Genomic DNA, 23,993 nt, shown 5'->3' on the forward strand with positions numbered 1-23,993 from the left:
CAAGCTGATTCTAAAATTCATATGGCAATGCAAATTACCTGGGCTGGTGAAAAGGATTTGAGAAAGAAGAACAAAGTTGAAGGATGTATATGATTTCCAGACTTACTCTAATTCTATAGTAATCAGGACAGCGTAGCCAGCCAAGCCTTCACGTGAGCCATTGAGCTGAGCAGGCCTGGAAGAGGCAGCAGGGGCTGAAGTGACCGGGGCAGTGGCCAGGGAGACTAACTTTACCCAGTCGGTTACTTGGACAAGCAAGTGCCTGATACGAGCATGCAAGAGACAGACGGTTCCGGAGAAGTCCGGAGAAGTGCTGCTGGGACATTGCCTTGGGTCCCCTCGAACAGATTCCCACAAACTTCTTCATCACGTATACGGCAGGCAATGCTGTCTCCATCTTGCCTACTATGATGGTGGCTGTGATGGCCTGGAGACCCATTCAGGCACTTATGGCCATTTCAGCCACTTTCAAAATGTTAGAAAGTTCAAGCCAGAAGTTTCTTCAGGGTTTGGTCTATGTTACTGGGAACGTGATGGGTTTGGCTTTGGCCGGTTACAAGTGCCAGTGCACGGGACAGTCGCCGACATGTGCGTCAGATTGGTTAGCCTGCATCGAGCCTCAGAGTTCAGCGGCGGAGGATTGCTTTGTGACCCTGAGAAAGAAGCACCCGGTGCCTGTGTGTTTGGGTCCTGTTTACATCCTCCGTTAAGCCCAGTGGCTCCTCCTCATACTCTTAAAATAATCACATGTCGAAAAAACCCAAAAAGCTCTCTTTTCTCCGTGGTGAGGAGATCCCAGAAGGATGATGCGCACATTACTACAAACACAAATAAACTGTACCACAAGCCCTGACTGCAAATAATGCAGAAAACTTTATCAATGTTTCCAGTACAGAGCAAAACAACAAGCAAAGCCATAACTCCATGCAAACGGAAGAATGGCTGCTGCTACATCAAGAGCCATAGCATCTCCTTGCAATAGATTAAATGCTTGAGAACAACACTTTAAAAAGAGTTGCACAGGTTTCCCTGAAATCTACTTGCCTTAATGTTTCTCTTCTACTTAATGCAAGCTGGGACATAAAAATGCCGTCGGAGACACTTGTGGAAGATGTGAGAAACTCATGCCGGACTCAGATTATATGTGATGGAAAGAAAAGTAAACCAGACAAAAAGAGCACATAAAAAAATAAAGCGAATCACACCTAAATGTAAGAGATACAAACATAAAGCTTCTAGAAGAAATGACAGGAGATTGTCTTTGTGACATTGGACTAGGCAAGGACTTTTTAGATAGGACACAAAAAACACAAACTATGAGCCAGGCGTGGTGGCGCATGCCTGTAGTCCCAGCTACTCAGGAGGCCAGGGCAGGGGTTCAAGGCCAGCCCGGGCAACACTGTGAGACCCTGTCTCTGCACAAAAAAACCAAAACTCACAAACCATGAAAGAAAAAGATTGATAAATTAAGCTCCATCAAAACTAAAAATGTGTGCTTTTTAAGATAGTATAATGACAGGCAAGCCACATACTGGGAGAAAATATTTGCAAAACACATATGTGTTAAAGCCCTTATATTCAGAATATATGAAAAACAAAAAAATCTCTTACAAGAGTTTCTCTTTAAGAGAAAAAACTCTCTTAAAAATTGGCAAAAATTTGACTACATACTTCACCAAGAAAGATATACAAATGGCCAATAAGCATGTGGAAAGATGCGCCGCATCATCAGCCGTAAGGGAAATGCAAATTATCCCGGCAAAATCCCACCAAAATGGTTAAAGTTCGAGGCTAGAAATAGTTAAAGACTGATAATACCCAGTCCCGGGTCAGACACAGTGCTGATGGGAGTGGCGCAAGGAGGCCAGGAAGCAACCTGGCAGTTCCCTAAGCTCCCACTCCGGGCAATCCGCGTGTTCAGCGCGGCTCAGTCGTGGCAGCCTCCTGCTGGAAACAGCCCAGGTGTCTGTCAACTGGCAATGGGAGAAAGAAATGTGGTTCACTCACACACGCAAACGCTACTTAGCACTGAAAAGGAACAAGTGAGGGGAGCCACATGCAGAACGCTACACACTCGACGGTCCTGCTTACGTCAAATTCCAGAGGGGCCAAATCTACAGTGACAGATCAGTGGTTGCCAGGCTCCAGATCAGGGAAAGACATGGACTGAAAAAGGCCAGGAGGGAACTTTCTGGAACGATGCAAGTGTTTGTTCTATGTCATGATTGTGGTGGTGGTGACATGACTGTATACATTTGTCAAATGTCATCGAACAGCACAATTAAACTTAGTGTATTTTATTGGACGCTAATCTTTAAAAGTCATTCCGGAGAAGGAGAGAAACAATCGCCTACTCGTGGCGTGGCTGCGGGTGGCAGTTACACCGTCACGGGCATGTGAACTGACACTGCGTCGATAACGAGGAAGAACTTGTGGTTAGAACACGAGGGAGTCCACCTGAGCCACCCGCGGGCCGTGACCCAAGAGCCCCCTAAGCAACTGACATCGTTGCGGCTGGGAAGGGAAACCAAGAAGGGACTCCTCCCGCCCGCTGCCCAACCCTCAGATGATGACATCAAGACCCTCCTGGGTCCAGCGCCTGCTGGGGACCTGGCTCTCCTTCCCATCCTGCTCTTTACATGCCATTCAGGGGGTGTGACAGCCATTCATATTGACACGGGCACAGCTCGTTCCTCCTTCCCACTGCCCACAGGATAGGCCCAGCCATCTGCACGTGTCCCCTCCAGACATAGCTGGGAGCTTCCTTCCTTCCCTTGGGGCACCTGGCTCTTCGCTGGGCCCCTAGCCACAGGTTTGGGCAGCTTTTTCCTTACTCCTTCTCCACGTCCGGGCTCCTCTTTCCCTTCCATCTGTTAAGTATCTTCAAGGGCCAACGGCCTGTCCAGGGCTGTCTAATGTTTGCTTTCCCCACTTCCCCATGTCACCCATAACCGCTCCTGGGTGACAGTGACAGCCTCTGCAGGCCTTCACTCCTCTCTGCACAGGCCCATGCACTCCCGGGGCAGGGCCCGGGTCCTTCCATCTCCACACCCGCAGCGCAGGGCCTGCTTCTGATCATGGGGGACCAACCAGTGGGTAGAGGAGGACAGGCAGACCCAGGGGTCCTGCCATTTCTGCCCCTCGCACATCCCCCCCACCTTCCTCTTCTGCTCATACCGGGCTGGGGGAGATCAGAGGGCCACACCTTGGCCACCTACACAGCCCCTTCTGCAAATCTTAGTGGAATGGGGGCATGCAGAGGGGGCTGGACTGGGGGAGCCTGGCACCCCCTCCCCCATTAGGTAGATGCCCTGCTCCTGGGTGACGCCACCTGGAGGGCAGGGGCTTCTGGGCAGCCCCGTGCCATCTCTGCTGACTCACGTGGTCCTGACGGTGAATAAGCCCAGCCAGCCCTTCTTCCCTGTAACTGCTGCCAAGCCCCATCTTTCTTGTCCCCTGCGAGGTGGCTGGGGCAGGCAGTGGGACTCTGCCTGGCCTGGCCTCTCACCTGGCACAGCACCCACCCATGTAGCATCCGCACATGAATACCTGAGGGCTCCCGGGCCTTGGGGACTCTTGGCTGTGGAGCCAAGCTGTTCCTGGCACACTCTCTTGCCTTGGTGGCTCTTGGTTCCTCCTGAAGGTCCCCTGCACTTGTCCTAGCTGAGCAGGGTAGAGCTGGGTCCTGGCTTTGGGGTAGACAAAAACCTTGCTTCTTGGAGCCCAGAGGAGGCTGCAGTGGGGGCCCTGCCTCAGGACTTTTCCCTGGGTTTGACAACAGGACACAAGAGTCCAGGGAGCAGAGACGGCCACAGGCCTGGCCACATTGTTCAGGGGTCCCAACACATTGCTGGGATCTAGCCCTACACAGTCACACTGGGGCAGAGAATCCGATGGCCACCTGTTTACCCCAAAAGCTGGCATCACTTCCTCAACCCTCTGGCTCTGGTGGAGTGAAAGCAGCAGCCATGGACCTGCCAGCCCCACGTTGCCACCCATCTCATTGCCATTGTTCAACCTGCAATCGTCTGCCTCCCGTCTTACAGAAGTGGAAGCCGAGACGCAGAGACTTGGGTATAGCCTGGGCGGTGACAAAGCAGGGACCTGAGCCTTGCTTTGTCTTATTCCCAAACCAGGGCCCTTAACGTCTCTGCCAATGGAGAGGTGTCATCATACGACAAGGACATTTGTCTTCTGGATATTGAGTCCCAGAGGCCACTCTGGGCCAGCACCCAGGGAATGGGCGCAAGGGAAGGATGAGAGAAACTGTGGGTGGGGTGGGACTTTTCCCTCTAGAATCCCTCTAGAGCCCAGGGTGGACTCTACTTTCTGCCCTTTTGTCAATCAAAGAAAGTTGTTTTTATGCTACTAGGTTAGTAATGGCACGTGGCTATGAGGACAGTGTGAGGACGTGTGCTCTGAGGAGCTGCAGCTGTAGTGTTCCGGCCTAGGGTCAGCATTCTGCAGCCGACATCCAAAGGGTTCAGCAAAAACAGGATAAGCATGCATGTGTGTGGTGTGTATGTGTGGTGTGTGCATGTGTGTGGTGCGTGCATGTCTGTGTGTATGTGTGTATGTGTGGTATGTGTGTGGTGTACGTGTGCTGTGTGCATGTGTGGTGTGTGTGCATGTGTGTCACATGTGTGTGTGGTGTGTGCATGTGTGGTATGTGTGTATGTGTGGTGTGTGTGCATGTGTGTGGTGTATGTGTGGTGTGTGCATGTGTGTGGTATGTATGTGTGTGGTGTGCATGTGTGGTGTGTGCGTGTGTGTGATATGTGTGTGCGATGTGTGCATGTGTGTGGCATGTGTGTATGTGTGGTGTGTGCATGTGTGGTGTGTATGTGTGGTGTATGCACGTGTGTGGTGTGTGTACATGTGGTGTGTGCATGTGTGTGGTGTGTGCATGTGTGGTGTGTGTATGTGTGGTGTCTGTGTGGTGTGTGCACGTGTATGGTGTGTGTACGTGTGGTGTGTGTATGTGTGTGGTGTGTGCATGTGTGTGGTATGTGTGTGTGATGTGTGCATGTGTGTGCTGTGTGCGTGTGGTATGTCCATGCGCGGTGTGCATATATGTGGTATGTGTCTACGTGTGGTGTGTGCATGTGTGTGGTGTGTGTATGTGTGGTGTGTCTGGCGTGTGCATGTGTGTGGTATGTGTGTATGTGTGGTGTGTGCATGAGTGGTGTGTGTACGTGTGGTGTGTGTGGTGTGTGCGTGTGTGGTGTGTGTGTGTGGTGTGTCCATGCGTGGTGTGTGCATATGTGTGGTATGTGTATGTGTGGTGTGTGCATGTGTGGTGTGTGGCATGTGTGTATGTGTGGTGTGTGCACATGTGTGGTCTGTGCGGGTGATGGGGGTATAGTGTGTGTGGTGTCATGTGTGCTAGCGTGTGTGATGTGTCTTATGTGGTGTGTGGATGCGTGTGGAGTGTAAGATGTGTGTGTGGTGTGTCTTATGTGCGCGCGTGTGATGTATGTGACATGGTATGTGCACGTGTGTGGTGTGTGGTGTGTATGTAGTGTGGTGTGTGCACATGTGTATGATGTGTGCGTAGTGTGTGCATCTGTGTGGTGTGTGTGTGGTTGCTGTGTGCATGTGTGTATAGTGTGTGTGTGACGTGTGTGGTGTTTGTATGGTGTGTGTGGTGTGGTGTGTGGTGTGGTGTGTGGTGTGTGATGTGTGGTGTTGTACGGGTCGGGGGTGGTGAGTGCCTATGTCTTTGGAAAATGGCCACCCTGTGTCCCCTATGACCTTGGGGCTGGGAGGGGCTGGGGCTGCGCCAGGCTCTCTGGGCAGGAAGAGCAGGCCTTGGCCGTGGGCCGCACTTAGGCCTAGTCAGTGGGAGGGTGTTTGGTCTCGAGCGTCACAGGTCAACAGTAAAAATGGAGCTGTTCCGGGCCGGGCTGTGCCGGCCTAGGCTGAGCTGCAGGGGCCTGGGGGGAAGAGAGCACCTGGGCTGGGGGCTGGGGGCAGAGCGGAGAGCCCAGCTGAAGGGGGGCATGGAAGCTCCCTTCTCACTCGAGCCCCTCCACATGCAACAGGTAACAGGAATGCGTGCCCCGGCATGTGGCATGTGGCATGTGTCCATGAACATGAATGTGCGACTATGTCAAGTGTGAGCCTTAGTGGGCATGTGGCTGTATCATGTGAGAGAGAGACGTGAGCACATGGAGGTCCCCAGCCCCCTCCTCCAAGGACAGCTAGTTGCAGGTGGGGGAGGAGGAAGAGGGTGGGGGTGGCCCTGGCTGCCACAGGACCCTGGGGAGGAAGCTGCATCTCACAGGGGCACATTAAGCCCTGGCTTGGCCCCTGCCCCACCCCCTCCCTTCCTGTCCCTCATCTCCGGCCAACCTAATTGAGGAGGAGGAGGGGCCTGCGTGGCCTGGGAGGGGCCCAAAGAGGGTGCATTTACCCCTTGCTTGGCCAAGCCCAAAGAGGCAGAAGCAGCCCGGCTAGGCAAAGGGAGTGAAGCTCTGCTGCGAAAAAGCTGTGTGATCCTGCCCCAGGCCCACTCATCTGTGGCCTCGGTTTCCCCACTTATAAAATGGAGGCGCTGAGCTAAGTCATCTCCCCGAGCACGGCCAGGCCAGATGGTCTCATAAGGTGGACCCTGTGGGGCTGGGGCTGGGGGAGAGCAGGCTGGTGGCATGGAGGCTGCAGCGGCAGTGGGGAGGGGGGTGAAGGAGGCCTGGGGACAGAGCAGGGAGGCATGTGGGAGGAGGAAGGGGGAAGGGGAGGAAGTCCCCTCCTGGGCAGGTCACTCCCAGAGGCTGGGTTGGGGCGGGGCGGCAGTGGAGAGCAGATCCCAGCACCTGGGCCACCTTCACGCTGCCACCCAGCTGCCCAGGACCCAGGAGCCTGGCCAGGTAAGGGGCTTCGAAAGGTCCCCTCCTGTGCAGTCCTCAGCCCTCTGACAGTGGCCTCTCTTGGCCTCTGCGGTGTGGGGGGGTCTATGTGTCTGCCTTGGGTGCCCACTCCCAAATCCCACTCTCGCGGGCGGCCTGGGTGGGTCCTGGGCTCTGTGTGTCTGACTGTCTGTCTTCCCTGCCCAGGACCAAGCACACACACACTGACAGGCGTGCGCCACCAGCGCCTCCCGAGGGCTCCCATCCAGAGACCACGGGCAGCGAGGCTGGCCTCTTGGGTGGAGGCTGAGTTTGCCCCCTGTCTCCCTCAGGCATTCAGGACACCTGCCTCAGCCCCACCATGTTCGTGGCATCCACCACCTCGGGTAAGGCTCCAGCACTGCCTCCCCCAAGCCAGGTGGGCAGAGTGGGTTTGAGGACGCAGAGAAGCCCCTCTTTCTAGAAACCTCCTCCACTGTCCTCTCTGGGGTTGGGGACAAAGTGTCTGTCTCTCCAGGCTGTCAATGAGCAGGGAGGGGCGGGCATGGGGCTGCAATTCCCCACAGACGTGGCTTCCTTGGAGGAGTCCCCTCTGCTGGGAGACAGGAAGTGGTGTCCAGAGAGGGGCAAGGGAAATAGGAGACCCAGGGCGATGGCTGCCCAGGCCACCGGCTCTGGCGGCAGGTGGGAGCCTCCTTGGGCCTGAGTCCCCTGCACGGCACCCCCTAACTCGGCCTTCTCCCCCTCCCCTGCCCAGCTGTGTCCGGGCCCCTCTCTCCACCTAGCCTGCCCAGCAACAGCAGCCACGAGCCATCACTGGACACCCGGGACCCGTTGCTAGCCCGGGCAGAGCTGGCCCTGCTCTCCACAGTGTTTGTGGCCGTGGCCCTGAGCAATGGCCTGGTGCTGGGGGTCCTGGCACGGCGGGGCCGGCGAGGCCGCTGGGCACCCATGCACGTCTTCATCGGCCACTTGTGCCTGGCCGACCTGGCCGTGGCTCTGTTCCAAGTTCTGCCTCAGCTGGCCTGGGATGCCACTGACCGCTTCCGCGGGCCTGATGCCCTGTGTCGGGCTGTCAAGTACCTGCAGATGGTGGGCATGTACGCCTCCTCCTACATGATCCTGGCCATGACACTGGACCGCCACCGTGCCATCTGCCGTCCCATGCTGGCGTACCGCCACGGAGGTGGGGCTCACTGGAACCGGCCAGTGTTGGTGGCCTGGGCCGTCTCGCTTCTTCTTAGCCTGCCCCAGCTCTTCATCTTTGCCCAGCGTGATGTGGGAGATGGCAGTGGGGTCCTTGACTGCTGGGCCCACTTTGCAGAGCCCTGGGGCCTTCGTGCCTATGTCACCTGGATCGCCCTGATGGTGTTTGTGGCACCTGCGCTGGGTATTGCAGCCTGCCAGGTCCTCATATTCAGGGAGATTCATGCCAGTCTGGTGCCAGGGCCGTCAGAGAGGGCAGGGGGGAGCCGTGGAGGGTGCCGGACAGGCAGTCCTGGCGAGGGAGCCCGGGTGTCGGCAGCTGTGACCAAGACCGTGAGGATGACGCTGGTGATTGTGATCGTCTATGTGCTGTGCTGGGCGCCCTTCTTCCTCGTGCAGCTGTGGGCAGCGTGGGACCCGGAGGCGCCTCGGGAAGGTGGGTGTGGCTGGGGCCATGGGGGCTACTTGGGCTTGGCTGCACACACACCTTTGTCCCCCGTGCACATGCGGCCTCCTGGCCCCCAGTGGGCATGCAGGGTCACAGCCCCACCTGGACCCCCCACAGGGCCACCCTTCGTACTGCTCATGCTGCTGGCCAGCCTCAACAGCTGCACCAACCCCTGGATCTACGCCTCCTTCAGCAGCAGCGTGTCCTCGGAGCTGCGTAGCCTACTCTGCTGCGCCCACGGGCGCACCCTGCCCAGCCTGCGGCCCCCAGACGAGTCCTGTGCCACTGCCAGCTCCTCCCTGGCCAAAGACACTTCTCCCTGAGGGGCCAGAGGCTGCCTTCCTTCCAGAGGTTCTATGAGCTCAGCTGCCTGGGGGGGTCGTCGCAGAGAATCAGTCACAGCCTGTGGCCCTGGACAAGTTTCGCCATCCCCAGCTCATCCCCGGCTGTTTGAAGAGGCCTCAGCTCCAGGACATAAGGCCGAGGGGCTTCTTAGGTTAGCTCCTCCATGCACAGGCCCTGCGCAACACGGGAGCATGTGCCCGCCACCCTGGCAGTGCCCACCAGGTGAGACAGACGCCCTAGGCAGCCAGAGAGGAAGGACCAGGGTGAGGCCAGGGCACCTTCCTGTCCACACCTCCCTAGTCCCTCCCTTCTTCTCTCCCTCCTCATTCTCTCCCTAATAAAAGTTGCAGCTTATCTGCCACGCGGTGAGGGCCTCCTTGAATGAGGGGAATGGTGGGTGGGTGTGGTGGCAGCACCCACCCATGGGCACAGCTCCAGAACCCATGATGCAGGCAACTAAATCTTCAAAGTCACAGGTCCCCAAGAGAGATAGCCCTCACATGGACAGCTCTGTGCCAGGAGACCCCCAGTGGAAGCTGTTCTGGCCACCTAATCTATTGTTCTAGTGTCACCTCCAGCATGGGGGTGCTGGGGCCCTGTATCCACCTGCCCAGCCCCCCGAGACAGACAGCTAGCTCACATTGGGGAATCAACACATAGGTCTTTATGAATCACTGCCACCTCTGCCAGGCAGCTGAGGAGGAGCCAGGCTGGGTCTTGGTGGGCCTGCTCACCTGAGCAAGGGTACCCGCCACCCAACAGCTGCCACCAAACCCTCAGAGCAAAGCCTCCTTCCTCGGCTGCCTCCCAAAGGGGCTACGCCAGGGCTGGCCATGGGCAGAGGCATGGAGCTGGGCCCCCTGTTTGGGTAGCCTCATCCTCCTCTGTACTTGCCAGACAGGGCCAGGGAGAAGCAGCAAAGGGCTGGCGACAGTGGCTGGCCTCTGGGTGGCCACAGGGGGCAGGGGCAGGCCTATAGAGGCTCCACCAGCAGCACTTCAGTGTGGCTTCAGGGTCGAGTCCGGGCCCTGGGCATGGGATGCTGAGGGTGAGGCTGGGGCCCCAGGGCCACGGGAGAAGCCCTTGTTCCTGCCTAGGCGGGTACGGGGCCCGAGGCTGGGGGAGGTGGCAGATGCCAGCCCGAGGCCCTGGCAGACAGTGGTCTTCCCCAAGAGCTCCTTAAACACAGACTCCATGTTCTGCGCCACAGCCTGGCGGAGGAGAGAGGGAGGGTGCTCAGTGAGTGCGTTCCTCATCTGCCAGACCCTGCCCAGGCCTCCACCTGAGCTCCTCCCACTCTAGAAACAAAGGCCTCAGCCACCACCCTTCACCAGGGTCCCTCCTCTCCATCGGCCACACAGTGCTGGGCACAGCTGTCTGCCCCTCCTCCCTCAGCCTCCAGGCCACCTCCCCCACTCCACACCTGGTTTCCCTCCTGCCACTTTGCTGTCTGTGTCATAGTCTCCTCTGGGGACAGCAATTGCTCGGTCTAGTCCTGGAGTGGGGGCCCCTCTGGCTGGGCCCTGGGTGTACTCTCTCCCTGGCTGAGATCACATTCCCCTGCCAGCCTCAGGGGCCACCAGCATGCTGGGGACTCCCAGGTGAATGCCCTCCCCTAGGGTCTCCCAGCTACCCTCCTCAGCCCCCCACTGCCTGGCTCCTGCTCCTGCATGTCCCCCCAGACCTGCCCAGTCTCCCTAGGCCGCGGGCTGGGCCACACCTGGGGCTCAGTGACTCTCCCCAGGGCTTCCGTGCTCGGCCCACCAGTGCTCACGGGGCCCATCGTACAGAGCAGGGAGCAGGGTCCTCCTACTGTGCCCCTTGCCGGCCATGTCCTGAGCCTGCTCTCTGCTCCCTGCCAGCCACCCTCTCCTGCCTCCCTGCCATCTGTCCCTCTCATCCTCCCCAGCGTGCCAAGAGCCTGCTATGTTACCGCCTGGTACCTAGCCTGGCTACAGATGCCCAGGAGCCCCTTGTCCACACCAGTGCAGACAGCCTCGACTTGAGCCTGCCACTCCCTGCTCAGGAACCAAACTCAAAGGCTAATGCAGGAGCCCCAGCTCCCTCATCCCTGTCCCTGACTGCTCCCACCCCACCCTCTTTCCCCTCCTTGGGCTCTGCCTTGGGCCTGCTTATTGGGTGACAAGTAACCCTGAGCTGAGGCCACAGATGGCAGAGACTTAACCTCAGGGAGGGAGGAGTTTAGTCCCTAAGGGGAGGCAGAGACCCCCCCCAGGAGTGGCACCCCTCACCTGCCACGTGGCCAGTGCCCCCTCTCACCTTGTCCACCTCCATGTGTGGCTCTGGAGAGGCTGGGACCAAGCAGTGCCGTCTTTGCCCAGAGGAGCCCACGGTCTCGGGTAGGGCGCACGGCTCTGGCCTGCAGGGCACGCACAGTGAGCCTGGCGGGGGCCCTGGTAAGGCCCTGACCTAACTCGGCAATGACTTCCCCATCCTGGGGTGCAGCCAAGGAGAACAGGCTGTGACTCCCCCATCCCTCAGTAGCCCTCACCTGACAACCTCCACCCCCATGTGGCCCAGCCTGACCCCAGACCCCTCTGGCCTTTCCTGTGCTCACCGATGCATGAACTCCAAGGCCAGGAGACCCTCCGGACTGCTCACCAGCTCCCTTGCGGCCTGTGGCCCTGAGCCCACCACCAGCTTCTCTGCCCTGGAGGAAGACCAGCGTGGGGTCCTGGGGCCAGCAGCCTCAGTGCCAGCCAGAAGTGGTCAGAAATGCTCATTCTCAGGCCCAGCCCAGACCTACGGAACCTGACTTGGGATGGGGGAAGGGCAGCAACCTCAGTTTGGACAACTTCAGCGTGAGCAGCTCTGGGTGAGTGTGGTGACTTCCAGAGCGCGCTGGGTGAAGGGCCGCGCTAGGCGACAGCCTTGGGCCTCGAGACCCAGGAGGGTGAGGCAGAACCGTGGACCATCCTCGAGGCTCGGGCCCACTCACCCCGCAGGCAGCATGATGTATTTGTGGGGAATGAGTCCCCGTGCTCCAGCATGTTCCCCTCGCCACCAGTCACTCGAGGCGCGCTCATGGAGCCGCAGCACGTCCCCACGCTGGAACGTCAGCTCCTGGGCTGTGCGGCCAGTGTAGGAAAAGCAGGCCACAGCCTCCATGACCCCTTCCAGGTCTGGGGAGAAGAGGGGGTCCAAGTGGGGGGTGGAGTGGGCACTCAGGGTGGGGACGGGGGCACTCCTGCCCAACCCCTCACCATCCTCCTGCGCTGTGCTCTCGGCTTCCAGCTCTGGCTCGTTCTCCCTGGCCAGGCTCTCCAGCTGGATGTCCCTGAGGTTTGGAGCAAAGCAAGTAGCATGAGGGGGCCTCCCCTCCACAGGACCCTCCCAGGCAGCACCAAGACCATACCCCAGGCAGCTGGTGGAAGGTGGTGCCATGCACTTCTCGTACACAGGGCCTGGCAGCACCGTCAGGGGTGGAAAAACCTGGGCGGGCTGCACGATGAGTGTCTGCACCAGCTGGTTCACCCGGCCCTGCAGGGCCACCGGGTCCTGCCCCGCAGGCACTGGCAGCAGTGTCGGCCCAAAGCACACGGCCAGGTTGTAGGGATCCATCATGTTCTCGTCGCTGTACTGGGCCAGGCTGCGGGCACACGTGGGTCACAGGCAGGGAACTCCCACCACGTCCCCTCCACCCCCACCACCAGCCCGCCCCTGGAAGCACTCACTGGCCGAGGAAGGCGAAGAGGTAGCGCAGCACCACCAGCACTGCCGCGGGCAGCCGGGCCAGCAGGCGGCTCACGCACTCCACCCGCTCCGCCGCGGCCTCCAGCTCTGTGGCCAGGGCCAGCCCCAGAGAGAGCCTCATGAGTGGGGCACCACCACTAGCAAGTGGCCCTCCCACTCAGCCAGCATGGGGCCTTGGCCTCACCTGAAGAAGCCAGCAGCTCCCCAAACAGGTCCGGGGGGAAGAGCGGGGGCTCCAGGCTTCGGAAGTAGAGCTTCAGCACCCCAGCCACCGAGTCCAGGTCGTGGGCAGTGCAGCCTTCCACCAGGGGGTCCTCCCCTGTGGGCAGGTGGCATAGTGGGGTGAGGAGGCTGACGGTGCGCTCCAGACTCCACCACACTCCAGCCTGCCCATCCTTACCCCTCTCAAAAGCGTCGCGGATCTCTGAGACCCGGAGCTGGGCTCCCGACACCCGGAAGATGCCTTCGTGCTGCAAGCCTGTGGGAGGACAAGGAGCTGGTGGGCACTGGGCCCCTCCCCCAGCCAGGTGGCCAGGGCCGCAGGAGGGCTGGGCCTTGCTTACCGTTGAGGTTAATGAAGCGGATGCAGCTCTCCACCACCCGGGGCACGGGCTGGCCTGAGCTCTGGGGACAGAGAAGAGTGTTTACTTCACACACACGTCCTGTCCTGTCACTCAGTCACTTTTTATTTTCCCTTAACAATACATTACCGTTGTCACCATAGAAGCCTAGGATGCAGTTTGTTAGATTCACTCCTAAGTGTCCAATATTTCTGATGCTATCTTAGGTAGTGCCTCATGCCTTATTTGCAAACCATTTGTTGCTGGAATGTAGAAATGCAATCACATTCTGTATGTTGACCTTGAATCAAGTAACATTGCAAAACTCAAATTTGTTCACTTAAATAGCCTGTCGAGGCCAAGTGAGGAGGCTCACGCCTGTAATCCCAGCATTTCGGGAGGCTGAGGTGGGAGGATCCCTTAAGGTCAGGAGTTCGAGACCAGCCTGAGCAACATAGTGAGACCCCGTCTCTACAAAACATAAAATAATTAGGTGGGCGTGGTGTCTCACACGTGTGGTCCCAGCTACTTAGGGGGCTGAGGCAGGAGGATCCCTTGAGCCCAGGAGTTCGGGGCTGCAGTGACCTGTGATGATGCCACTGCACTCTACCCGGACAACAAGCAAGACCCTGTCTCAATAAATAAATAAATAGCTGGTGGATTCTTTTGTTCTATGTACATAATCGCATCATTGCGAATGACAGTGTTATTTCTTCTTTTCTGATCTTTCTTGCTTCCTTTGTTTCACTGTCAGGGTCCCCTGTACCATGTTGGCCACAGGCGGGGCTTGTGGACATCTGTGTTGATCCCACCTGCAGGGGAAGCCCTCAGCATCTCAGCCCTAGAAGCGGTGCTGCCCCATTACTAGTCAGGATGTGCCCTTCAATCAGTTGAGGCCATTGGGGAGACCAGCAGAGGCCTGGAAAAGGCCCACTCAGGAAGGGACAGTTGACTAGTGGCCAAGAACGGAGGACGCTGGGATCAAGTAGCCGCTCGGCCATGGAACGTGTAGGGCAGGGCTGTGAGCAGGAGGAGTGCAAGGCAAAGCACGTACCTGGATAAACTTCTCCATGTCTCCCCCAAACAGTCTCTGGTTATACTGGGAGTTGGGGCGGGGGTGGCAGCTCTTCTGGAGTTTTCTCTGTGTGTACTGGGTCCTATAGTGAACAGAAGCAGGCATGGGGCACAGGGTGCCTTACCCCCGGCCAGCCAGGCAGGACTGCTTTTCCCTTTTGTTTTTTGAGATAGACTCTCACTCTGTCACCCTGGGTAGAATACAGTGGCGTCATCATAGTTCACTGCAGCCTCCAACTCCTGGCCTCAAGTGATCCTCCTGCCTTGGCCTCTCAGAGTGCTAGGGTTACAGGCATGAGCCACCGCGCCCCACCTCTTGAGTTATTCCAGAATTCACTGGGCAGCAAAGCTGAGCCCCGGGTCCTTGGAACAAGCCAGCCCCTCATGAAAAACTCACCAAGACATCTCCCGCTCCTCCTTGTCACCTGGGGAGGAAAAAATGCTGGTCTACCTCTCAGGCGGGAAGGCTTCAACACACCCCAGAGGGAAAGGTGTGGCCTAGAGGCTCAGGGCCAAGGGTGGGAGAGAGGCCAGGACCCTTGCTGGGTCAGTCCCCACACGTCAACCTCTCTGGGTGGGGAGGAACATGGGCTGGGTAGGGATTGCCAGGCAGGGTAGAAGAGAGCGGGTGCATCTCTGCCCTGGGGGAGGAAGGGAGGAGGGGCCCACCTCGTTGGATGGCCTCCTGCAGCTTCTGGTGTTTGGCCTGCAGCTTGGCAAGGATGCTCCGCCCACTCAGGTACTCCTGGAGCTTCTGGGAAGCCCCAAGAAAAGCCCACAGTTTTAGTCCTGGCTCCAGTCCTCCCTCTGCCCCAACCACACCCCTGCATGTCCTCTCCTCCCACCCCGCCCAGCCCTCCCCACCGTGATGTAGAAGGTCTCAGTCTCCTGCTGCTGGCCGCGTCTCCGGCCTGCCTGCCGGGTGCCTGGGTCTGAGCTGGTGGACTTGAGGGACTCAGTGGAGGGGCTGGTCTGGAAGGAATCAAGCACGTCCCCATCATCTGATGCCACCACCTCCAGCAGGGCCTGCAGCGTTGCCTTCAGCGTCTTGTTCACCTGGGGAGGGGACAGCACCAGGGCAGTAAGAAGTGGGGGAATGGGTGGAGGACAGAGGAAGGGGAAGAGGAGGCCACTGCAGACCCCTGTCCCCACCCAGGCCAGCCACCCATACCTCTTCTGTCTCTATGGTCTGTCGGTCCAAGCGGCTCTGGATATTCTGGGCTCTGGGCACAATCTCATCCCGCAGTTCCATCTCAACCTGGATCTCGGCCACCTGCAAAGGGGCAGTGCGCAGGGGCTGGGGGCTGGGCCTATGCACAGAGATCCCAAATTAGAGAATCAACTCATGAGGTACAATATCCACCAACAAGGATCGCCAAAGAGAGAGAAAAGGAAATTAAGGGGAGGGCATTAAAAAAAGGAATAATACAAGCTCCAAATCTCAAGACATAACTTTCCAGATGCACAGGACCCACTGGCTGCCCAGCACCATGAAGTCCTGTGGGTCCTGTCTCAGGACCCACAGAGTGCCTGGTGTGGACAGCCCTGGGAGGCCTGATCTGTCCAAGAGTGTGGGCATGAGGTGGCAATGAGCACATAGCAACGGGCATGTGCTGGTAATAATGACCTAGAAAGTTAAGCAGCATTCTAAGATGGGGCAATTATTAATTCCAGAAGAAAACGCAAAGTTGTCCAAGGAAGGACAAGTAATCCTAATACAGTTCCTTGCATTGTCACCCAGGCTGGAGAGCAGTGGTGCGATCATGGCTCACTGCAGCCTTGAACTCCTGGGCTCAAGTGATCCTCCTGCCTCAGCCTCCCGAGTCTCTGGGACTACAGGCGCACACCACCATGCCCAGCTAAGTTTTAAATTTTTTGTGGAGATGGGGTCTTACTTGTTGCTCAGGCTGGTCTCAAACTCCTGGCCTCAAGCGATCCTACTGCCTCAGCCTCCCAAAGTGCTGGGATTACAGGCATGAGCCACTGCATCGGGCCTGTTTGTCATCATAATTTAAACACTGAATGTTAATTTAGCCAAAAATTCTGGGATGAACGCACTGGGAGAATGAGACGGGGAAGCGTGTGGGCAGCCATGGGAGATGATGGTGGTGGAAGGCGTCAGAGCCCACTTGTGGCTGTTTCTGGGGGTGGGAGTTAGGAACGGGAAGGGTTAGAGAATGGCTGCATGCCTTTGTAGGCCCTGGGTAATGTTGGACTTTTTAAACTGTGTTACTTTGGTCAAAATACAGAATAAATCAAGTTTCGGCCGGGCGCGGTGGCTCACACCTATAAGATTAGCACTCTGGGAGGCTGAGGCGAAAGGATTGCTTGAGCTTAGGAGTTCAGACCAGAATGAATCAAGTTCCAAGTCAGCCCCAAAGGTGCCCCATGTAATCCCAGGCCATACTCAATGCCCATTAGGATAACCTGTTGAAGGAAAAAACAGCTCAAGGGACAAGTAAAAAGATGCCTAATCATATCTTACTGCCCGTATGGTCCATTTCCTCCCACGTTTATATTATGAAAGTTTTAAAACATACAGAAACATTGCAAGAACAATATATGGACAGCTATATAGCCATCCGTCACCAAGTGTCAACAGTTAATACTTTGGCCGTCGTGGGCACGTGTGTAGGCTGTACCCTCTGACAACCGGCTCTTGCAAATGGAAGCAAGAAACCTTCTCTGGTGAGCTGCATTCGCCCAAAGCCAAGTGCAAATCATATGACCAACCCACCATTCTCTGGTGAAGACCAGAGAATGCAAAGCCCTTTGGAACCATGCTTGGGGCATTAAGGGCAGCAGGGAGTGACCCTCACCTCATCCCCTTCGTGGGGCTGGTAGTCAAAACGCAGTGGAGGACAGAAGGCGGTGGCATGCACCTCGAGCACCTTGGCCTTGTCCCCTGGGGGATCCAGGGCCTCCAGAGCTTCCTCCAGGCTGCTCAGGCCCTGCCTCTGGGAGGCTTGTGTGCGACTCTCAGCGGCCGTGTAGCTCCGGAGCACCTGCCCCAGGGCCAAGTGGAACCCTGTGTCACAGCACTGAGGAGGAAGCAAGGAGACGTTCAGGTGGGCCCTGGAGCTGTGGCCTCCAAGCCCTGGTGCGCTGGGCACCTGTCCCTGCCCGCCCACTGAGGACTCACATCCATGAGGTCCAAGACATCATGCAAATAGTAGTTGCTGACAGCGGCGTTGACACTGGCCAGGCTGAGCAGGTACTCATTGCGAGCCTTTGTGCACTTGAGTTTATGCTCCAAGAACTTGGCCTGACGCTACTCAAGACAATGCAAGCACGCCAGGGTCACCAGCTTGGCCGGCCTGCCCCCATCTCCGGCCTTCCATGTAACATCCGCCTCCTCCCCTTGCCTTGTGGACAATTACACCCAATGTTCCACAGGTCCCTCAAAGTCAATGCAGCCCAGAAGTCCTGCAGGGAAGCACTGGAGGGCACTCTAAGTACAACAGCAGGAGAACCTTCCCAAACACAATCCAACTCTGTCATTCACCCCAAGAACATTCGAAGATACCCAATTCCCTCCTCTGCTCCCCGAGTCTCAGGCCAGCAGCCCCAGTCCCACCTCAGGTGGGCCCAGACCACCGCCCTCTGCCCTACCTAGCTTGGTGGCTCCATCCTGGCATTTCTCAACCCCCCCAGTCTCTCTTCAGGGGCCACCTTGAATGCTCTTTCTACTTGCACATCACCCAATCACCCATCCTAAGAGTCTTCATGGCACAGCTGGAAGGCAGGGATGTGGGGGAACCAGCTTGGAGCATGGGAGGGACGGCATGGAGCTGTCTCGGGCCTAGTGACTGTTCTCCTCCCCCCTTGTCTCTCAGGCCAATGGAGCCTTCTGTATTCAATCCCCGTAACCCAATGGCATTGTCCTGCCACTACCGCTCCTAGCTTGGGGACCCCTCTAGAGCCAGGAGGGCTGGGTGGGCCAAGGCCCTCCCCACATCCAGCTCTGGCTTCCCCCTCCACACAGCAGGCCCCAGTGAGAGCCAGGGACTCTCAGAGACAAAGGACAGGAGCCAGAGCCTTCAGAGATGGATAGGCAGACGGCCCAGTGCCTGCAGGCTGAGTTCAAGGTGCCCCCAGGCCCACCTTCTCCACCAGCCGCCCTCCCTTCTTGAGGGAGCTCTTGCGGAGGAGCCCTGCCTCGGCGGTGGCGGCAGTGGTGGTGGGGGTACTCCGGCCTGCCCGCTTCTCCTCCTGCCGCTCGGCTTCACGGAGCTTGGCCTCGGCATTCATGCTCTCTGTGTGGTACACCTGGTATGTCTTCTTGGCCTGTGGGGAGGCCCAAAGCAAGGCAGCCAGCTGAAGGCCATGGCCACAGCCAGCCCCTCCTCCCCACCCCCTTCCGTATGGGGCTCAGACCTAAGATGGGCGATCCCACATGAGCCCTCAGCCCTATGCCAGGAGCAGGATGCTGGGGCCTAGAGAGAGGGGGCCACGGCCCTGGCCCCCTAAACCCAAGTCTCCCCTGGGCACCTGCTTCTCCTTAAGCCTGGCTTGAGGATATGTGCTGGCGTGGGGGTGTCCTCGCCTCCCTCGGATTGGCGTTTCTCCCTGGGCCATCGGGGCAGACCTTTCCCCTGCCATGTCCTCACCGTCTGGAGCTCTGAGACCACCTCCATGAGCTCATCCTGCAGCTGTTGCTCCAGATCCTTACTCTAGGGGTGGAGGGGAGAGTGTGACCACAGCACTGCCCCAGTGCAGCACCTGCCACAGTCCTGGGATGACCCACCGTGCCTCAGCTCAGCACTCAAGGCTCCGCCCAGCTCAAGCCTGCACTGCCTGATGCGCTCCTGGCCTCCCATGCCCTCCCAGTGGCAGCACCTCTGGATTGAGCCCCATGGGCTGCCCTTACTAGATCCTAAAGCCTCCAACACCTCTTGTGGCCCAGGGCGAGAGCCATACCTTCCTCATAATGCGCCCCACGTCCTCCGCGATGTGGCTCAAGCGCTGGGCCAGGGGCCCAGCCAGCACCTCACTGAGGGCGGCACTCTCCCGGCTCTGCTGCCGTGTCTGCTGCAGCAGCACAGCCCAGCAGTGCAAGGGCGACAGGAGGGACGGCTCCTTCCTGGAGGCAAAGGGGCACTCAGACAGAGGAGTGGGAGCCTCAGGCCCTGCTGTGGCCATCGCGCAGCCTGTGGCCTACCGGAAGCTTTGGTGCTCCCGACTGCTGCCCCCGAGGCGGCCTCCGCGGCTGGAGAAGCGCTCAGCCAGTTTGTCCAGGCCCCGGGAGTACTCCAGCTCCACCTCGGCACGGCGCCGCATGAACTCAGCCAGCTCCTGCAGCAGCTCCCGCCGCAGCTCGCCCTGCAGCTCCAGGCAGCGCAGCTGCTCGCTCAGCTGCCAGCGCATCTCTGCAGAGGGGACCATGGCTCAGGCCAGGTCATCAGTGTGGGGTGGGAGAGACAGAGACACAAAGACAACCGTCCTGTTTGCCCTGAGAGCACCTTTGTACCTAGCCTAGGCTAAGAGCTGGAGCTAAAAGAGGAGAAAGGAGGTAGGAAGTTCTGGGCTCACCTGTGCTGCTGGGCTTGGGGAAGCCTCCTGAGGAAGGGACCTCTGTGAGGAGGCTAAAGGGAAATGGCCAGACCCAACTGGTTGAGGAGGAAGGGGAAGGGTGTCTCAGGGAGAGGTGAGAGCTGTGCAAAGGCCCAGGGGTGAGAGGCGGCATGGCAGCTCTGGGACAGCTGAAGCCGTTCACGGTGGGCGGGACAAGACCACCCAATCCCCGTCCCTCCCTAGTTCCTGGAAAGCCCCTGATGGCTTCCCCTGCCACTTCCTTCCCCTGGGGTACCCAGGACCCCGGGTGCAACAGCCTCCCCGCAAACGCACAGATAGACAGTGCTGCTCAGGCGAGAGTGCTGCAGTGCTCTGCTGAACCTGCAGGGAAAGGACAGTGCCCCAGTGAGGCCCTGATAAGTGAAGGGATGGGCAGACTGGCCTGTGTCTTCTGTCCCCAGTTCCCCACCCCGTGCCCCACTCCACTGTCCTTCTGACACCTTATCACTGGCTTGATTTGGCAATGCTGCTTCCTCCATACAGACCTAAAGCAAAGAACTGCCTGTCTGACAAGCTTAAGCAACCTGCTGAAAACACTTTTGCCACCCACCGAGTGCCCAGGCAAGCACCGGGATGGGGATCTCGAGTAAACAAGACACTGTCTTGGCTTCTGGCAGGCAGACTGCCCACCTACCAATCTCTGTTCACATCCCCAGGGAGGGACATTAGTTGATTTCTTCATTTATCAGAATGTTGATTATGCACCATTTTGTGGCAGGCACATTCTAGATACAGTGGCAAAGAGGGCTGGCCAAGCGCCTGCCCTCCAGGAGCTGGGATTGGAATGGGGCGCAGATAGCAAGTGGACAGCCACAGGCTAGAATGTCCAGGAACAATGGGTGCTGAGAAGACAAACATACAGTCACGGTCAGAGTGGGAGGCGGGGGCAAGGAGGGTTCTCTTAGCGGAGGATGGGCAAGAGCAACGCCAGTTAGAGTAGGAGGCTGGAGCTGGCTGTGCCCGGGCAGGTGGGGGCAGATGGCACAGAGCCTGTGGTCTACAGAGGGCTCGCAGCTGGATTCCGAGGGGGGGGGCACCACAGCAGCAGAGCGATGTAGTCTGCCTTCGCTTTCGGGCCCCCTCGCTGCCCGGGGGAGCCCAGGCGCAGCTACTGCACTAATCCAGGCTCAGAGTACAGAGCCAGGGTGGAGGAAGGACCTGGGCTGGTTGTTCGCTGTCCCGCCAGTCATTTCCCGGGGGCTGGGGCATGGGGCCTCCCCGTCTCTCTCCTCCTCTGATTTCCTCTTGGAGAATGTCCCCTCCCTATTCTCAGCCCCTGGGGTTGAGTAGGGTTGGCCTCTCACTCCCTGACTCCAGCCACTCCCCTCCCAGCCCCCACCAGCCTGGCCAGGTGATGGGCCCAGGGGCCCCAGCCCTAACCCTCCCACTGGAATTACTTTCCACATTGGGTAAGGGAAGCCTGGGGAGGAGGGTACTTCCCGACAGCGACAGCAACGCAGAGCAGGGCAGAGCCCTCAATGTCAAGTGAGAGAGGGAAAGAGTCTCCTCATGCCATCCGAGCTATATTATCAGGGTAAAATTTTTTTGGATAAAAGTAAATTTCATTTCATTTCAAGAAAGGCCTCAGATGACTGCGCTCACCTCACCTTCCCTCTGGAGCCTGCCCCACCCTGTGCTGCACTCCTGGAGGAATACGATCCCTAGGGCCCGATCCCTGGGGCCCGAACCACGGCCTTTAGTCTTCCCTGCCAGCAGCGAAAGCCGACTGGAAGCCTTGGCCGGGTCCAGATCCACACGCACTGGCTGGTGTCACGTAGGAGGCTGGGGAATTGCAAGCCAATTGCATTCATGGCCTTCCCAGGGAGCACAGGCAGCTGGGGCAAAGCCCCCGGCCCCTGGGCTGTGCCACTGCAGACCTCTCAGATCTCAGCTCAGATGCAAAGTCATAAGAGAACTCTTTCCTGAACTCTCCCCAAACCAGGTCTGGCCCTCCTGCCACCCCCTTCTTGGCTTCCTGCATTTCCCTTCGTAGTGGTTTTTGTCACTGAAATTCATCGTGTGCTGAGTTGTTTACTTTATGTCTCCCCCATTATATCTGTGAGCCACATGAGGGCAGGGACTGGTTCTCTCTTGTTCAGCAGTGAATTCCCAGGGCCCGGGACAGAACAGCTGTATACAAAACGTCTGGCAAAAGGAGAGCTAGAACCCACGTACGCTTGATTACAGAGCTGGGCCTCAGGCCCCACCGACACTTCCTGTGAATAAGGCATTCAGTCTCACTTCTGCTGACAAGCGAAACAGAAGAGAAGACGGCCTCCCAAACCAAGACTATGCTGACCTCCAGAATTTAGCGTGTTGAGACAGTGACCCTATTTTTCTAACATGGTAGGAAGTTTTATGGGGAGCCAGGGTGGGATGGAGACGCAGAGCAAGTAAAGAACATCCTAGACCTGCGGTCCCCAACCCTGGGCCACAGCCGGTACCAGTCCGTGGCCTGTCAGGAAATGGGCTGTGCATCTCTGCCTGAGCTCTGCACCCCTCCCCCAGCCGCCGCACTCCCCAGCCCCCAGCCCCCAGCCCAGCCCCGTCCGTGGAAAGATTGTCTTCCATGAAACCGGTCCCTGGTGCCAAAATGGTTGGGGACCGCTGTCTTAGACAGTCTTGCTCAAACCCCAATTTTTCAGTGTGAATTAACTGACCCCTATTTCCTGACTGCAGAGTTTTCAAAGTCCTTCAGATTCATGGCATTTTGGGGAAGCAGGATGGGGATCACTAACTCCCTCTGAGAAATGATGACACCTGGCTCACCCTGTGCAGCCACCTCAAACTGGCTCTGCACACAGGCTGCCTCTCCCAAAGGCGGATATCTGGGGCGCACTTTCGTGTAGATTGCTTGTGCTGAATAAGTACATTGGAACCTGCATCTCTGGGTTGGAAGGTACTTCAAGGGTCATTTCATTCTACCTCCGAGGAGCTGTGGCACTGTGACCACGGGCAAGTCACTGTACCTCTCTGAGCTTGTTTCTGTAGTCGGTAAAACAGAGCAATTGAGAGTAATGCAGGGGTCAGATATCTGAAGACCCACGGGAACCGCTGGCGTTTAGGCACTGCCTTCTTTCCTTTGCAAAGTTACCATGCCCTGAATAAGACTGGCAGAAGCTGTTGGCTAAGAGTTGGCAAAGGTGATTTGCATGTGATTTGCACAGGGCTGTTTATCAGAACCCAAAGAGGTTTAATTTCAGGAGGCTGAGAAGCCAACCCTGTTGAATCTCTCAAGCCAAGATTCACTCCACCAGCTTGGCCCAGAGACATTGGCCCTGGCCTTGGAGCCACCTCAGTGCCAAGGGGAGGCCAAAGGTGCTGGGGCTCTAGGGACTGCAGTGGTGTCAGGGCAAGGTGCTCATCAATATACCAATCTACTCACTTAGACACCCTTACCCCTCCCCAAAGTCAAGGTGGTTGATTTCACTTAAGCTAAAATGCTGCCTTCTCGGGGGGGGGGGGGGGGGGGGCGCACCTTGGTGCACCCAGTCCCCCCTTCCCTGAGACGGCCAGCATCTCCACTGATTCTCAGGTAGGGAGGGGGATGGCAGGCGGTTGAAGCCAAAGGGCACAGGGAGGTGGGCAGGGGGCTCGGGCTCCTTTCACCTCCCCCGCCAGAGGTCGCTGGGGGAGAGCTGCGCCAGGCCAGCGGCCAACACCTGGGGTCCCTCGCGACCCAGTGCCCTCTCACCTTTGACTTGCGTCTCATACTCAGCCTGCAGCCCCCGCTCCCGCCGCAGCTTCCCATGCCCGGCCATGGTGGCCAGGCCGCGCCGTCGAAACCCGCTGCTCCCACGCGGCCGCCAGCGGGCCAGGAGCCGGGACCTGGGTCGCCCCAGCCAGCACCCTGCGCCGGCTCCGCCCCGCCCCGCCCTCAGCGCTGCTCCCGGTGGGGCGGGGCGGCCCAGGCCCAGCAATGCCCGCGAGGAGCTCCTGGGGGCAGGGAACCCCTTCCAGCCCCACTGTGCCCCAGGCCTTGTCACCCCCTGCCAATGGGCCCGCACCTAGGCTGCCTTGTGCCCAAAAGCCCCGTTGGGAAGCAGCCAGGGCAGATGTGAGATCCCCAAGGTGTCCAGCAAGCTGGTATCCTCGGCTGCCAACTCCCCGCCTCCAGAAGGCTGTCTCTGGTCACCACTGCCAAACTGCACCCTTCACACATGGCCACTGGCCCACAATACCAATATTAACACCATAGCTGCTCCAGGCCCTGGACTCCCCCTG

The 23,993-nt window shown here is 58.2% G+C and overlaps 2 protein-coding genes and 1 pseudogene across 4 annotated transcripts; 2 read left to right on the top strand and 1 right to left on the bottom strand.

Annotated features, from left to right (window-relative positions):
- The first annotated feature begins 159 nt into the window (after positions 1-159).
- On the top strand, positions 160-2,718 carry LOC105824511 (annotated as a pseudogene).
- Positions 2,719-7,209: 4,491 nt separating this feature from the next.
- AVPR2 (arginine vasopressin receptor 2) lies at positions 7,210-9,001 on the top strand. The gene is made up of 3 exons (XM_012662037.1): positions 7,210-7,234; positions 7,606-8,490; positions 8,620-9,001. Exons 1-3 carry the CDS (start codon positions 7,210-7,212, stop codon positions 8,823-8,825), a joined length of 1,116 nt encoding a protein of 371 aa, XP_012517491.1. The 3' UTR covers positions 8,826-9,001.
- Positions 9,002-9,496: 495 nt separating this feature from the next.
- Positions 9,497-23,646, bottom strand: ARHGAP4 (Rho GTPase activating protein 4). Of its 3 annotated transcripts, none has more exons than XM_012662041.1 (22): positions 23,464-23,646; positions 19,357-19,564; positions 19,116-19,278; positions 18,806-18,868; positions 18,300-18,482; positions 17,338-17,466; positions 17,015-17,236; positions 15,367-15,468; positions 15,060-15,251; positions 14,865-14,949; positions 14,593-14,620; positions 14,176-14,278; positions 13,125-13,185; positions 12,962-13,039; positions 12,746-12,880; positions 12,543-12,648; positions 12,266-12,457; positions 12,072-12,145; positions 11,807-11,990; positions 11,426-11,518; positions 11,128-11,227; positions 9,497-10,058 (listed from the first exon to the last, which is right to left on the bottom strand). In XM_012662041.1, the coding sequence occupies exons 1-22, from the start codon at positions 23,528-23,530 to the stop codon at positions 9,846-9,848; spliced, it is 2,781 nt and encodes a 926-aa protein (XP_012517495.1). In that variant the 5' UTR covers positions 23,531-23,646; the 3' UTR covers positions 9,497-9,845. The 3 variants fall into 3 exon arrangements, with proteins under 3 accessions (XP_012517495.1, XP_012517494.1, XP_012517496.1); XM_012662040.1 differs by having other exon boundaries at positions 12,224-12,457; XM_012662042.1 differs by lacking the exon at positions 18,806-18,868 and having other exon boundaries at positions 12,224-12,457.
- Between the last annotated feature and the right edge of the window lie 347 nt (positions 23,647-23,993).

Source organism: Propithecus coquereli, unplaced genomic scaffold (assembly GCF_000956105.1).
Source record: "Propithecus coquereli isolate 6110/MARCELLA unplaced genomic scaffold, Pcoq_1.0 Scaffold748, whole genome shotgun sequence".
Lineage (NCBI taxonomy): Eukaryota > Metazoa > Chordata > Mammalia > Primates > Indriidae > Propithecus > Propithecus coquereli.

What these genes read in the sequence shown, in the direction of transcription:
- AVPR2 (XM_012662037.1), top strand. Translation starts at nt 7,210, where the DNA reads ATGTTCGTGGCATCCACCACCTCGG. An exon ending in CGTGGCATCCACCACCTCGG is followed by an intron (nt 7,235 to 7,605) that starts GTAAGGCTCCAG and finishes TCCCCTGCCCAG; the next exon opens with CTGTGTCCGGGCCCCTCTCT. An exon ending in CCCGGAGGCGCCTCGGGAAG is followed by an intron (nt 8,491 to 8,619) that starts GTGGGTGTGGCT and finishes GACCCCCCACAG; the next exon opens with GGCCACCCTTCGTACTGCTC.
- ARHGAP4 (XM_012662040.1), bottom strand. Translation starts at nt 23,530, where the DNA reads ATGGCCGGGCATGGGAAGCTGCGGCGGGAGCGGGGGCTGCAGGCTGAG. An exon ending in GAGGGCGGCTGGTGGAGAAG is followed by an intron (nt 17,467 to 18,299) that starts GTGGGCCTGGGG and finishes TGTCTTGAGTAG; the next exon opens with CGTCAGGCCAAGTTCTTGGA. An exon ending in CCGCTTCATTAACCTCAACG is followed by an intron (nt 13,040 to 13,124) that starts GTAAGCAAGGCC and finishes GTCCTCCCACAG; the next exon opens with GCTTGCAGCACGAAGGCATC.